General features: G+C 36.5%; 1 protein-coding gene across 1 annotated transcript; it reads right to left on the minus strand.

Moving 5' to 3' along the window:
- Positions 1 to 28: 28 nt before the first annotated feature.
- Positions 29 to 14,850, minus strand: LOC131935070 (uncharacterized). Its single transcript, XM_059291355.1, has 15 exons — positions 14,712 to 14,850; positions 10,527 to 10,666; positions 9,296 to 10,329; positions 8,867 to 8,982; positions 8,033 to 8,140; positions 7,806 to 7,939; positions 7,446 to 7,499; positions 6,688 to 6,861; positions 6,259 to 6,349; positions 5,526 to 5,792; positions 3,384 to 3,977; positions 3,063 to 3,218; positions 2,129 to 2,262; positions 87 to 933; positions 29 to 49 (listed from the first exon to the last, which is right to left on the minus strand). Exons 3-15 carry the CDS (start codon positions 9,870 to 9,872, stop codon positions 29 to 31), a joined length of 3,273 nt encoding a protein of 1,090 aa, XP_059147338.1. The 5' UTR covers positions 9,873 to 10,329; positions 10,527 to 10,666; positions 14,712 to 14,850.
- Positions 14,851 to 15,516: the final 666 nt, after the last annotated feature.

The raw sequence follows: 15,516 nt of genomic DNA on the forward strand, positions 1-15,516 counted from the left end.
TCTTCCATAAGGGCAGCTGTGCTGTCTTCTATAAGGGCAGCTGTGCTGTCTTTCATAAGGGCAGCTGTGCTGTCTTTCATATGGGCAGCTGTGTCGTCTTCTATATGGGCAGCAATGATGTCTTCCATAAGGGCAGCTGTGCTGTCTTTCATAAGGGTAGTTGTGTTGTCTTCCACATGGGCAGCTGTGCTGTCTTCCATAAGGGCAGCTGTGCTGTCTTCCATATGGGCAGCTGTGCTGTCTTCCATATGGCCATCTGTGCTGTCTTCCATAAGGGCAGCTGTGCTGTCTTCCACATGGGCAGCTGTGCTGTCTTCTACATCAGCTGCTGGGTCTGTCCCATGATTCACAGTGTTGGATAGCTTTTTCTTGGTCAGCTCTAGAGCTGTTGGACTGTCTTTACTAGAGGTGCTAGCACCTATCTGGTTGTTTATAGCACTGGCGCTAGCACCTTTCGTGTTGTCTTTAGCACTGGCGCTAGCACCTTTCGTGTTGTCTTTAGCACTGATGCTAGCATCGTTCTGATAGTCTTTAGCACTGGTGCTAGCATCTTTCTGATAGTCTTTAGCACTGGTGCTAGCACCTTTCTGATAGTCTTTAGCACTGGTGCTAGCACCTTTCTGATAGTCTTTAGCACTGGTGCTAGCACCTTTCTGATAGTCTTTAGCACTGGTGCTAGCACCTTTCTGATAGTCTTTAGCACTGGTGCTAGCACCTTTCTGATAGTCTTTAGCACTGGTGCTAGCACCATTCTGGTTGTCTTTAGCACTGGTGCTAGCATCAACTGTTGAGGTTTGGTGGCTGGTTGGAGGCAAGAGTTCACCAAGGGTCATCTCTTGCTTCACCTCTGACCTTTGACCTCTATTTGGCTGGGGTAAATCTGTTGCTATTATAGAACCCATAGCTGCTACCGCCAGCTCCTTCATATTAAACCTAGATTGAGATAAGAATTTTTTTTTTTAGATTAAACCTTGATTGAGATGAGGCATTTTTTTTAGATTAAACATAGATTGAGTTTAGGAATTTTTTTTTAGATTTGCCGATTCATTTTGAGTAGCAAATATTACATGGAAGTAAAGTAAGACAAAGTATGTTAAACTTGCCTAAACAATTACTTTTATTCTGTTTCCTATAATGTTTTACCTTATGTGCCAGTACCATGCTCTATGTTCACCATTATGCCTGCCATGGTCTGGCATTACGCTATATATTCACCATTATGCCACTGTCTAGCATTACGCTATATGTTCACCATTATGCCATGGTCTGGCATTACGCTATATGTTCACCATTATGCCATGGTCTGGCATTACGCTATATGTTCACCATTATGCCACAGTCTGGCATTACGCTATATGTTCACCATTATGCCATGGTCTGGCATTACGCTATATGTTCACCATTATGCCACAGTCTGGTATTACGCTATATGTTCACCATTATGCCATGGTCTGGCATTACGCTATATGTTCACCATTATGCCACAGTCTGGCATTACGCTATATGTTCACCATTATGCCATGGTCTGGCATCACGCTATATGTTCACCATTATGCCTGCCATGGTCTGGCATTATGCTATATGTTCACCATTATGCCTGCCATGGTCTGGCATTACGCTATATGTTCACCATTATGCCTGCCATGGTCTGGCATTACGCTATATGTTCACCATTATGCCTGCCATGGTCTGGCATTACGCTATATGTTCACCATTATGCCACAGTCTGGCCTTACGCTATATGTTCACCATTATGCCTGCCACTGTCTGGCATTACACTATATGTTCACCATTATGCCATGGTCTGGCATTACACTATATGTTCACCATTATGCCTGCCATGGTCTGGCATTACGCTATATGTTCACCATTATGCCATGGTCTGGCATTACACTATATGTTCACCATTATGCCTGCCATGGTCTGGCATTACGCTATATGTTCACCATTATGCCTGCCACTGTCTGGCATTACCCTATATGTTCACCATTATGCCATGGTCTGGCATTACACTATATGTTCACCATTATGCCACTGTCTGGCATTATGCTATATGTTCACCATTATGCCTGCCACGGTCTGGCATTACGCTATATGTTCAAGCCTTTAAAAGTCTACAGTGACTTACTTGTTGGCCAGCTTGACCACATCTGAAAGATAGGGATGTGGCAGGACTATCTGGGAGCTGTAGATGTAGGTCAGCACACAGATGATGCTGTGGTGGTTGTAGCTGGACAGGTCGATGATGTCACCAACTGCCAGCTGGAGTAAAGTAAAGATACCCTTTCAGACCAGTCCATGGGCAGATCAAGTAGTGTTCATGTGATTAACTCACTTGGCATACAAAATAAGAAGGTTCAGCAGACTGAAATCAGGTACCCACCCCAGCTGGTTGGTGTACAGAACTTGAGAGTTTTGGATCAGTAATCATGTGCTCTATCTCTCTACCACATTCCCTTACATGTTGTAAGCACAACACTAGTTTCAGCCTCAATGATAGCTATGATAGAATCCTTTCAGCAGCTGACCCATCATACTGACCCAGATTGGTGACGACCAACCTACTGACCCAGATTGATGACCCAACCTACTGACCCAGATTGATGACCCAACCTACTGGCCCAGACCAGTGACCCACCCTACTGAAACAGATTGATGACCCAACCTACTGACCCAAACTGGTGACCCAACCTACTGACCCAGACTAGTGACCCAACCTACTGACACAGACTGGTGACCCACCCTACTGACCCAGATTGGTGATGACCAACCTACTAAACCAGACTGGTGACCCAACCTACTGACCCAGACTGGTGACCCACCCTACTGACCCATCTGGTGACCCAACCTACTGACCTAGACTGGTGACCCACCCTACTGACCCATCTGGTGACCCAACCTACTGACCCAGATTGGTGACCCAACATACTGACCCAGATTGGTGACCCACCCTACTGACCCAGATTGGTGACCCAACCTACTGACACAGACTGGTGACCCAAACCGGTGACCCACCCTAGGGACCCACCCTACTGACCCACCCTACTGACCCAGAGACTTACAGAGAGCAGCTGTGGACACCTGGCGTGTACAATGACCTTGTGTGCTGGGATCTTGCCCCCGTCAGGACCAGTGATGGACAGGTCACTGTAGAGAGGACAGCTGACCATGGCAGCCAGACAATCTTCCAGACTTCTGGCAACTGCTGGATCTTTCTGCTGAGGTCAGTGAGTACACTTTAAACATACTCCATTTATTCAGACAGTTGTGAAATATATGTGATGTAAATAAAATAGTGCTAGTAGAACCCAATAAATGTAATATGACTGAAATAGTGCTAGTAGAACCCAGTAAATGTGTAGCTAGTGCTGTGATGTGCTCACCTTGTTAGGGCTGTGGGTGTAGAGACCAGAACTTGTGTTGGCCTCAGGCTGGGTTACACCTGGGGCTGTAGGCAACAGGACACCAACACCAGTGTGGTGGGCTGGGGCTACACCTGGGGCTGTAGGCAACAGGACATCAACACCAGTGTGGTGGGCTGGGGTACTCAACTGACCTGTGCCTGCTTGGGTAGTCTGGTCAGGTAATTCAGCTTTAACATCTTGTGCATCCAGGTCATTTAACTGACCCACATTTTGTGCATCCAGGTCATTTAACTGACCCATATTCACATGTGGTGCATCCAGGTCATTTAACTGACCCATATTCACATGTGGTGCATCCAGGTCATTTAACTGACCCATATCCACATGTGATGCATCCTGGTCATTTAACTGACCCATATCCACATCTGGTGCATCCTGGTCATTTAACTGACCCATATCCACATCTGGTGCATCCAGGTCATTCAAGTGACCGGCGTCTGCAACTTGACTGGCATCAGCTTGAGAGCCCTGGTAGTGAAGGTCACTTTCCATGGCAAGTTCAGCCAGGATCTCCACAGTCTGGGAGGCCTGAGTCTCACCAGTGGCCTCAATCTATCAATTGCAAGAGTGAAACATAATTTTATTTATATGTATGTATATATGTATGTGTGTGTGTGTGTGTATATATATATATATATATATATATATATATATATATATATATATATATATATATATATATATATATATATATATATATATATATATATATATATATACTAGCTGCATCCCGTGCTCCGCCACGGTAAATCTTTTTTTAAATGTACCAACTTGGGAACAGAACAAAACTAAACACAACACAAATGAACGCAAAAAAAAATAAATCACAAACGAAAAAAAAACCACAATACTCGTACCATAAAAACAATTTAAATGCAATCATCAAGGCATATTGCTCACAGTCTAGCCCGTAGCGCCAAATCGTGCCCTTTCCGAACGCCGGCGGACGCGATTGACTCCGTGAATGAGGCGTAGCGACCCTTTCCGGCGCCCGGGGACAAACTCAAACTTTCAATTTCCACCCCGCCCCCTCAAACTTTCGATTTGCACCCCCTCCCCCCCCACTTGCTACGCCTCTGCTATAAAACCCCTAGCTTGTCCGGAAACCAAAAGATTAAATAATAATTAGTAAACAATATGTATAGTGTATAAAATAAATGAAACGCAGTATTTAGAATATCCGTGTTTTACCTACCATATTGCACTTTATAAATTCATGCATTTTTTTCAGTACTTTTTAAAATTTACAATAAAGTTTCATGACTAAAACCATTGCACACCTAATGAACGTGATGACTTAATATAATAATTCTTGAATAGTTGATTAAAAATTTTAATTAGTAAACAGTACATTCAGTGAATAAAATAAATAAAATATAGCCTTTTATCAATCAATGCTAATTATAATATTCCAACAATAATGTACTCTTACACGTCTGCATAATTTGCATTCACATTTTGCTAATTATATTATTCCAACAATTATTCCGTCTTGCAGATTTTGCATTCACATTTTTAGCGCGAGTTCAATTTATTTTTAAATTACCTCCTTTGGCAAAATTACTAAACAGTTTAATTAGATTTTTCTACCCTACTGTTATTATGTTATGAAAATGTATCAATTTTTTCTAGAAATATAAACGAAAATGATATTTGATATTGATCCTTTTAATATGCTTTAGCAATGTGCGTGTATTTAATATTTTCTTTACGTTATGCAAAAAAGTAAAAACGGTGGCAATTATAAAATAGCTCTATGCTGTTATATAAACAAACCCTACTCTATTTCTTATAATAAAACACTGCAGTGCACTGAAAAGCACAGTATGGTGCGATGTTTACTTTTATGGTTTCAAAATCTATAGCGATGACAGAAGGACTGACACACGCTCAGCCCGCTTATATTATATATATATATATATATATATATATATATATATATATATATATTTCCATGATTAGAATGATAATTGACAGATAGATATAACTTATAATTAACTAATAATTAATTTCAATCAATAATGGAAACCTTGGTAACTGCTTTGATTTAAAAAGTTGCAGCAATGCTAATAGCTGTATATGAAAGCAGGTGTAACTTACTCTCTGACCTTCCTCGGGGCTCTGGTCACCAGACCTCCTCCTGCCCGGGATGACTGACAGCCTCTTGAGCTTGCTGCCAGCCTCCACCGTGCTGACGCTGACCTGAGGCATCAGCTCCCTCACGTAGAACTCCTCTCTGCCACTCTGGGCTGGGGCACCTGCATCTAAAGCTGCTTTATGCCAGAAAATATTTTCAGCCACTGACCCATCGACTGGCTTGCCCACTCGGCTGAATGGTGGTGTATTAACTGTTAATGTTGATTGGACCTGTGTGTAGAGATTTCTCTGGTAAAATACAAAGCCCAGCTCAGCAAGCTTCTTATGCCATGCTAATCCTATTCAATCACTAAGACACAATTCAAGGTTAGGGACTATGTGTACACAGCTCTTCTAGTCCAAGGACTAAGTGTACATAGCTCCTCTAGTCCAAGGACTAAGTGTACATAACTCCTCTAGTCCAAGGACTATGTGTACATAGCTCCTCTAGTCCAAGGACTATGTGTACATAGCTCATATAGTCCAAGGACTAAGTGTACATAGCACCTCTAGTCACTGATAAGAAGACAGAAGCTTGCAACATTATTACTGTGGTTTTTCTTTCTTTTTTTTTATATCTGGGCAAACTTAATTTATTTTTCATTTTTTGAGAAATTTAGAACCAAATGGTTACAGGGATGCCAGAAAAAGTTACAATCATTAATTTCAAATCAGATTTTAAAAAATTGTAACTTACAGTTGAAAAGATGTATTTATAAACTCTGTGAGAAATTCTTTCCATAGCTTCTTCTTTTGACAAACTCAGCAACAGGCTTCCTGTTTCCTCCCTGAGAGGGACAAAATGGTGTCAGGATCATCATTATTGTCAGTATAGTTTATATTATTAGTTTCAGTATATTTATTTTCAACAAAATATTTATTTTCAATATATTTGTTTTCAATAAAATATTTATTTTCAATATAACTTAAAAATCATCAGTATAGTGTTTTTATAATCATAAGCTTATTTTTAAAAATTGTAGCACTTGTTTATATGAACAATATACATTGGATGTATTCTTTATTTTTTTAGTTATATCATTCTTAAGCCAATAAAAAAAACCATTTTATTAAAAAAAATTTAACTTTAAAAAAATCATATCAGTAAAAAAGTGAAAAGGCTTACTTTTTATTCTTCTTTCCTTTTCCTTTGGTGTTGTGACCTTGAACTTGATGCTGAACTGCAGCTGTTGGTGCTACCATAGCTAAAGATCCTAAAACATCCAGCTCTAGTTGGGCCTCGTCTTCTGCTAGAGACTTGGACAGGGCCAGCGCCAGCTGGGTTTCTTCATCCTCTTGGCTGGGAGACCAAAAGTCAACTCATTGTTTTTTTTTATATATTTAGATAGCTGACCAAAAGAGTCAACTCATTGTTTTGTTGTTTTTTTAAAAATATATTTAGATAGCTGACCAAAAGAGTCAACTCATTGTTTTTTTTAAAATATATTTAGATGACCAAAAGAGTCAACTCATTGTTTTTTTTTTTAATATATGTAGATAGCTGACCAAAAGAGTCAACTCATTGTTTTTGTTTTTTTAAATATATGTAGATAGCTGACCAAAAGAGTCAACTCATTGTTTTTGTTTTTTTAAATATATGTAGATAGCTGACCAAAAGCGTCAACTCATTGTTTGTTTGTTTTTTTAAATATATGTAGATAGCTGACCAAAAGCGTCAAATCATTGTTTTTGTTTTTTTAAAATATATTTAAATAGCTGATTAAAAGAGTCAACTCATTGTTTGTTTGTTTTTTTAAATATATGTAGATAGCTGACCAAAAGATTCAACTCATTGTTTGGTTTTTTTTCTCTAATATATGTAGATAGCTGATAATACTCAAAATGGGGTGTTAAATTTTAAATTCCTGATACTAGGATACTAACTTTTTTGGTTTCCTAGGCTTAGACTGGTTGTCACTCTTCTTTTTCAGTTTGGAGCTAAAAGAACAATAGAATGTTTATTATTTTTTTAATACAAGAATAAACTAAACACCACATATTCTATTGTTGTAACAGTTTTTCTCCCACTCTGATAGCAGAGTGTACAAAACTACCGATAAATCAGAGGAGTGTCTGAACACTATTTAAAAAAGTAAGGTCTAACCAGGACTAAATTCTACTAAGTAATATAAGCCTCCATGATATAAGTAATATAAGAAAGTCTTGAGCAGAAGAAAAAAAGTAAAGAAGTAATAAAAATGTTCAGAAACTTGCCAGTAGCAAGGGAAGTAATAAAAACCTTACTGAAGCTCTTCAGGCAAGATGCCAGCATCAAGCTTGGAGTTATGCTCCTCTTCTTGTTGTCTAAGAATAGTTTTCACTTGCTCCACTGTCATGTTGGTGAGGGTAGCACATTTTTTCAGATGTGCTTGACGGCCCTATAGAATGTATTGATGGGTGCATGTATTACCTCCTATCGGACAGCTACAAAACTTATGGAGATATAAGCCATGGAATTAAAATATTCTTACTGTCTTTGTTTTAAATTTCTTTCTACACAGCGGACAAGGAAGAACTGCATTTCTAGCAAGTAACAACTGCTGTTCAAATTTCTTGTTAATTTCTTCATCGGACTCCACCTGCACAGTACAATTTTTGTCTAAATATGACCACAATAGTAATCTATTTAGCAGTAAAAAAAAATTATGTTTGTATAATATGGCTAGCATGAAAACTTTTTTAGCTCCTGTAAACAAAAAAGTGAACCAACAGTAATAATACAACATTTAGTTTACACACTCTGGTGAGCTGACAAGTTTGAACTGATCACGGTTAACTTGGCCATGACCAACTTGTCAGTGACCAACTTGTGAGTGAACAACTTGTCAGTGACCAACTTGTGAGTGACCAACTTGGCGATGAACAACTTGGCAGTGACCAACTTGTGAGTGACCAACTTGGCGATGACCAACTTGTGAGTGACCAACTTGGTGATGACCAACTTGTGAGTGACCAACTTGGTGAAGCAACAACTGGACTACCCCAACTTAAGCAAGACTCACAGAGACATTAATTTAATGTTGTATTTTATTCATTACAAAATTTAACTGAATGTATAATTTGGATGATCTCACAATGCCCACACCCAAGAGTTTAATAAAAAAGTCTTTAAAGTAATGATGGTCTCTGTGTTACCTTGTAGACCTAGTTTACATTACTACTGGTGTTGTATCGCCTTACATAGACTAAACTTCTTACAACCATGCATCATTTACTTAAAAGCTAAACCTTCAGTTTCTCAAAGCGCAACAGTGACTTATCAGTCCAATGATTATGTTGCCTTATATTGCTAGACAATGCCCTACCTGATTAAGACAATGGTTTGTGTGCTGTGTTTGTCGCTGATAGTTCATATGTGATAAGTCTTTCTGGCAGATGGGACATTTGATACGCTCAGAGATGGTAGATGTGACACCAGTTTCTAAAAACATTCAAATAATAATTGTGTGACCCTCCCAGTTTCTAAAATACTTATATTTAAAGAATAGTTGTCTAACCAAAATTTCCACAAATATTTATTTAAGATAAATTCTGTGATACTAGTTTCTAAAAATATTCAAAGAATAATTGATTAGCACCTAAAATTATCTTATTCAGATTGTTTTTTAATTCAACAAACATCCTAGTTCTGTCTGTATATTTTGTTTACATTTTGAAATACTATTTTAAATTAAACTTAAACAGCTGCTGTATTTTGTTGTGTCTATCAGTGCAAATCTAGGAGCAGAACAAACCTGTAGTTTTTGAAAAATGTCCCTTCATACATCTTTGACGATGTTCTGCAAAAGTGGATTTTTCTACTCTTTGTCCACAAAGAATGCAAGTTTTCATCAGTGCTCCTTCAGCATCAATAGTGTTTTCATTAGCATCAAATCTGATTTCATTGAGTTTTGATGGAGATTCTGTGGGAGCTTTGTTTTTATGATGGTCAGGGTGTTCATTTTCTGTTTCCATGTTACTGCCTTTGAACTCTGTCCTGGTCGGCAGTCTATGCACAGATGATGTGTTAGTAACATAGCTATCTAATGGTTTCACTTTGATGGCACTTGTCTTATCACGTGAAGATGCAGCAGATTTTAATTTCAGGCGTGAACTTTTTAACTTGGGAACCTCCTTGAAATCTTGCGAGTCATTTAGGCTTTTATTCATTAGTGATAAGGCACTTGCTTTTTCTACAAGTTTTCTGGCTCTGGTCTTTGCTTCAGCATCAAAGATTCGAAGAGAAAGTTTGTCATTTTTTAAAGGAGGTGAAGCGCCACATTCCACCCTTACAAACACAACATCATCACCATCTTTATCATTGTCCTCCATCCCTTAATGATTACTCTCTCACTGATTCCTTATTTATATTTGAAGCCAATTGTTTAATTCAATTCAATATTGTACCCATATTAGCTCTGATTGAATGTAACTGAATTTATATTCTTACTTTATATGCAAGTTTTGCTTGCTATTCATCTGTTTTGTAAAAATATTTCTACTCTACTTTGGTATAACTTATTATATATTTTCTATGCACACTTCTCATTTAAAAATTGTACAGCCACACCAAACCACACCCAAACCACAACATGTGTAAGTTAATTTAAGAAAGTTTATTATTGCTGACAGTTTGTAGGGAAATTTGTGCTGAGATCAATCTGAGTTTTTTGTAGACTCCATTAACTGGGCCCTAAGTTCAAACATTTTTTGCAGGTTTGATTCTTCTTCTTCCTGTTTCCGTTTTATTGACTCCCGGCGACGTTCCATACTTGGCTTCATCAAATAGCTGGGGAAACAATTACCATAAATCATGAATAAAAATAAAATTCTGAAACAAAACGATACAACAAATAATTTTAAAAAGTATAGACACAAAACAAAATGATGCAAACAACTTGACAAAAACTTTACGACATTGTGTTTCAATCTCATTATTTGAATTAAGACATATTTTGAGTATCACCTAAATATAAGCATACTTACTATATAGGTACACCAACAACCACTGAATATGCAATAAGTCCAAAGTATATATATGTGCGATATTTTACAGCTTTAGTTCCTTGCATAAAATTTTTAACCTTTATTTCTTTGGGAACAATCATGTCTAAATTTTTAAAAATCTGAAACAGCATACAATTGTTTTAAAATACAAAAAAAAAATGTTCAGTGTATAATGTAAAATATAGTAATGCTACTGACATCCAGTTTTCATAAAGCTGTTTGAAAGTGAAATATCTAGACATTTTCAGGCATAAATGGACATTTGTCTGACTTAATATAGCTATTTATAGCAGCTATTAATAGTATAATGGGAACAGGGAATTCCCCCCCCCCCCCCCCGTCAATTACCCCCGCCCAGTAGGACATTATCCCCCCGGACAGAGTTAGGGTAAGGGTTAAGGTTAGGAGTAGGTTTGGGGTTAGGGCTAGGGTTAGGCTTAAAACAATGTCTAGCATTGGTTTTGTGTTAAGTTTTAGACTAAGGTGGATGTTTAGGTTTTGGTTTTTTTCTTAAGGTTAGGATTAAAGTAGTATATAGGTATAGAATTCTATAGGATTCTAACTCGAGAGGGGGGGGGGGGGGGGGTTAATGTCCTGTAGCCTAGTATAACACAGTGCAAAATTGCACTTCAATCTACTTAATAGTTATGCAACAGAAAGTATGTTTCTTTTTTAAAATAGTATCAGTTTTCTTGAGCCAATAGTCAGTAAATAACATTTTACAGGGCTGCCCAATCCAAATAGAAATTTCTCTAACAAAAGCACGATTTTTCAAATAATGCTGGCTCTAAGGTTTAAACTAAAGTATCACCAAATTTATTCAAATAATGCTGGCTCTAAGGTTTAAACTAAAGTATCACCAAATTTATTCAAATAATGCTGGCTCTAAGGTTTAAACTAAAGTATCACCAAATTTATTCAAATAATGCTGGCTCTAAGGTTTAAACTAAAGTATCACCAAATTTATTCAAATAATGCTGGCTCTAAGGTTTAAACTAAAGTATCACCAAATTTATTCAAATAATGCTGGCTCTAAGGTTTAAACTAAAGTATCACCAAATTTATTCAAATAATGCTGGCTCTAAGGTTTAAACTAAAGTATCACCAAATTTATTCAACTAATGCTGGCTCTAAGGTTTAAACTAAAGTATCACCAAATTTATCAACTTGATTCAAGCTGCAAAACAGTTTTTTTAACTAACCAATTGTTGTGACTACAAGCTCTTTAACTAAAACAAAAGAAGTTACAGTAATAATTCTGAAGCTAACTTTTTATCTGTTCCGTAGCTATACATCAGACTACTATTTATTACATAACAATCATAATGACAAAGCAAAATGAAGACAGAAATCCATGGTACTTAAGGGGATATGCACGTTTTTTTTCCCTCTATTTTTTACAATTTAAGATCTACCGCCTTTTGAATACTTCTATTATGTATGGCACATGAAAGTAAGTATTAAACAGCAAGAAAAAAGGGGTTTAAAACAATTTTGGTTGTCATGGAAACCAAAAAAAACCTCAGCCAATTTGAATTTTTCAGTTCTTTTAAAATGCTACGGCTTTTTTATTTATGCACCTATAGAAATCAAATTTTAACTGCTTATATTTAAGTATATATTGAAACTTGTCACAACAACTTTTTGAAATAGCTAATAGTAAGAATTTTACAAGGTCTACAAAATCGTACCTTTTTTAGTATTCAAAAGTTTCAAAATATCCATATTAATTACCAAATACTTGTTTTCTATGAAAGCCATCACAATTCCCTTGTGACAAAAGTTTTATTTTTGCATGAAGAACAACTACTGAGAATATGGTGGGCATTGTTTAATAAATAAAAAAGAAGTAGGCTTTTAAGTGTTAAAATCCTGCGATCTGAGAAAAACTGCCAAAAGTAACGAAAAGTAGGTCACGAAAATAACATTTCTGTGTTAACTGCAAAGCCGATTGTAAGCTTTGGGTGTTTCCAAGATTATGGAAATTAAGATTAAGATGATCAAATACATGAGAAATCCAGCTTTCCAATGATACCAAATACAATATGATGATGGTTATAAAACTTTTCATAGAAAGCTTGTAAGATTGGGAAAAATAGATTATTTTTTAATTAATAGGGTCTTAAAAATGGTAATTTAAACACATACATTTTTTTCTTTTAAGTTATTATTTTCTTAATACAAAAATTGGAAAAAGTATCCACAAGTGCAAGAAACCCGTCATGAAGAAAAACAAGAAATTTTGTGGGTTTTTTTTACCGCCCCTTAAACCAAGCTCGTGATATATTTTAATTGGTCAACCAGTCTGAGAGAAAAAATCTTGTTTTTCTCTATTTTCAGCGACCATGAAAAGAATTGCAGGCTTTAAAAACTGATGGTCTGATCAATCTTAATTACATTTATGCAAGATTATAGAAAAATGACTGCTAGTCCATTGTAGGCCTATCAGTAATCTCAGAGTAAAGCATCAGCTATTATTCCAGAATGGTTTAGCAGTAAGATCCAGTAGAATAATGGCGTACAGTCTGTCACACTGTTCCAGAACCCACCAGAAGTACTGCAAACCATATTTTATTTGGCAAAATCATCTATCTATATATATAATTCTCTTCTGGGAGACGTTAGAAAACAAGCTGCAAAGCGCGCCTTGCAGTCCCCTCTCTTCCTCTCTATTGCCACCACCCCCACCCACCCCCCCCACTCTCCCCCTCCCCCTCACATTGTCAGGTGAGCTGTGGTTCACGCTAAAAATGTTTACAAATCGTAGAGCCGGGTTTGGTGACGGCTATTAGGGGCAGATAATTTAGTTTGAAACGATTTTAATCTTAGAGGAGGTAACTAACTGCTTTCACGGGGGGGGGAGGGGTAGTGTTTTAAAGCAAATATTTTCAGTGGCAGCATTTGTACTGTCGAATTCACAAGTTATGAATTACTGAAAAGTAGAAAAAACAACTAAATAGCGGCGTATGATATGCCGCAGGTCGGCTCGTATATATATAATTCTCTTCTTGGAGACGTTAGAAAACAAGCTGTAAGCGCGCCTTGCAGTCCCCTCTCTTCCTCTCTAGGAAGCCTGGTGAGCTGTGGTTGACGCTAAATGTTTACAATGATAGAGCCGGGTTTAGTGACGGCTATTAGAGGCAGATAATTTAGTTTGAAACGATTTTAAACTTAGTGGAGGTAGCTAAGCGGAGGCTGCTTTCACGGGGGGGGGGGGGGGGGGTGTATCGTCCTTAACGACTTACTGATAGTGTTTTAAAGCAAATATTTTCAGTGACAGCAGTGGTACTGTCGAATTCACAAATTATGAATTACTGAAAAGTATAAAATAAAACAACTAAATAGCGGCGTATAATACGCCGCGGGTCGGTTCGTTTTTTTAATATAGAGCGTTTTAAAATTTAGATAGACTGATTTAAGTAGTATGTTAAATATTGTTTTGCTAATCATTTTGTATTGCTAATAATTATTTTAAAATGTTTTTGCTAATTATTGTTGCCTCTAAACATTTACTAACTAGATTTTAATAATAGTGTCCAATAGTACTAATACTATTACAGTTATTACAGTACTATTAGTAACAGGCTTAAATTCTAAATAGTTAAAAAAAGTAACTTAGAAATTTAGAATTAGAAGAAGTTTTACATTACTAGTCGCGGGGGATTTTACGTAGGCTTACCTAAAACGATAGATTACCATTAATTAAAGTCTTAACTAATAACTTAACAATGAGTATGTGAGTATGAGTAATTGAGTATGAGGCAACTTTTTTGCACATTACATTACTAGTAGTATCTAGATCCTCAATACTAGCCTAAGTGAGTAGCCTCGGCCGTTAACTCACCTAAATTTCCTAACTAAAAAAGTTAACTCCTAAAAACTGACCTAAACTAAAGTATTTTTTTACTAAACTAAAATTTACTAAAACTACGGAAAACGACGATAGTCACACACAAGTCACAGTCAGTCAAGACTCAAGTGTCACGATAGCCCCGATAGGCCAAGATTTTACCATTTATTTTAATGGTATGATAGATCTACATAATTCTAGAATTTAGGTTAAAAATGATAGATCTATGATGGTAAATTAATATCACAATATTAATATAGTTAATAACTTAATATTATTTAATATTTATAATTATATGCATTCTTTCGCATTACCCGCGAGTGACTTTCAATTTCAGTTATTCCTTGCTTCTTGATCTATATGTAAGAGTTAAATCCCTTTATTTGGTTAATCTAATTTTGTAAAACCATTAAAAGTAAATATGCTCCCTAAAACGAATTGATTCAATGATGAATGGTGATTGAAATAACTCATCGTAAAAAAAAAAAAAAGAACCAATATATTGTAGGAAAGTATGTAACACAAAATGCAGAGCAGAAAGAGATGCAAATATTATAGTTTGGAAAATTAATTCCTTATCAAAAAGATGTAGGCTATGTCATTGTATGAAATCACTTTAGGCTAAATTATATATTTTTGGTGTCCTTGAATTTTTTATCAACTATTATTAAATTATTATTAATTATTTTATTGTTAGTTATTTCTGCATAGAAAGCTGTTACAATACACACTAATTTTTACATTAAATTGCAGTAAACAGTAACAAGGGTGTGAGTGAGGTACTGGTCGAAAGCACAGGGCGAAAATTTGCTAAATATACTAATACTTTCACTACTTTAACTAATTCGATTTTGTTACACTTCTAAGGGTCATCAATAAATTTCGTCATGATTTTTTGTTATCCCCCCTCCCCCATCGTCACAAATCCTCAAAAGACAGACCCCCACCCGTAAAATAAAGTCATTCTTCTACACCCATCTCAATAAAAAAAACGGAGTTTTTTTTAATTTTTAGAACTGTGTTTTTTTTCTAAAATATTTTCTGTCATCACAATTTTTAACTATTCTTTTCGTCACTAATCGTCATTAAATTCCCGACTTCCCTTACGTACAAGGAACG

This window comes from Physella acuta, unplaced genomic scaffold (assembly GCF_028476545.2).
Source record: "Physella acuta isolate Inbredline_101_S28 unplaced genomic scaffold, ASM2847654v3 ptg000131l, whole genome shotgun sequence".
In the NCBI taxonomy this organism is placed as follows: Eukaryota; Metazoa; Mollusca; class Gastropoda; family Physidae; genus Physella; species Physella acuta.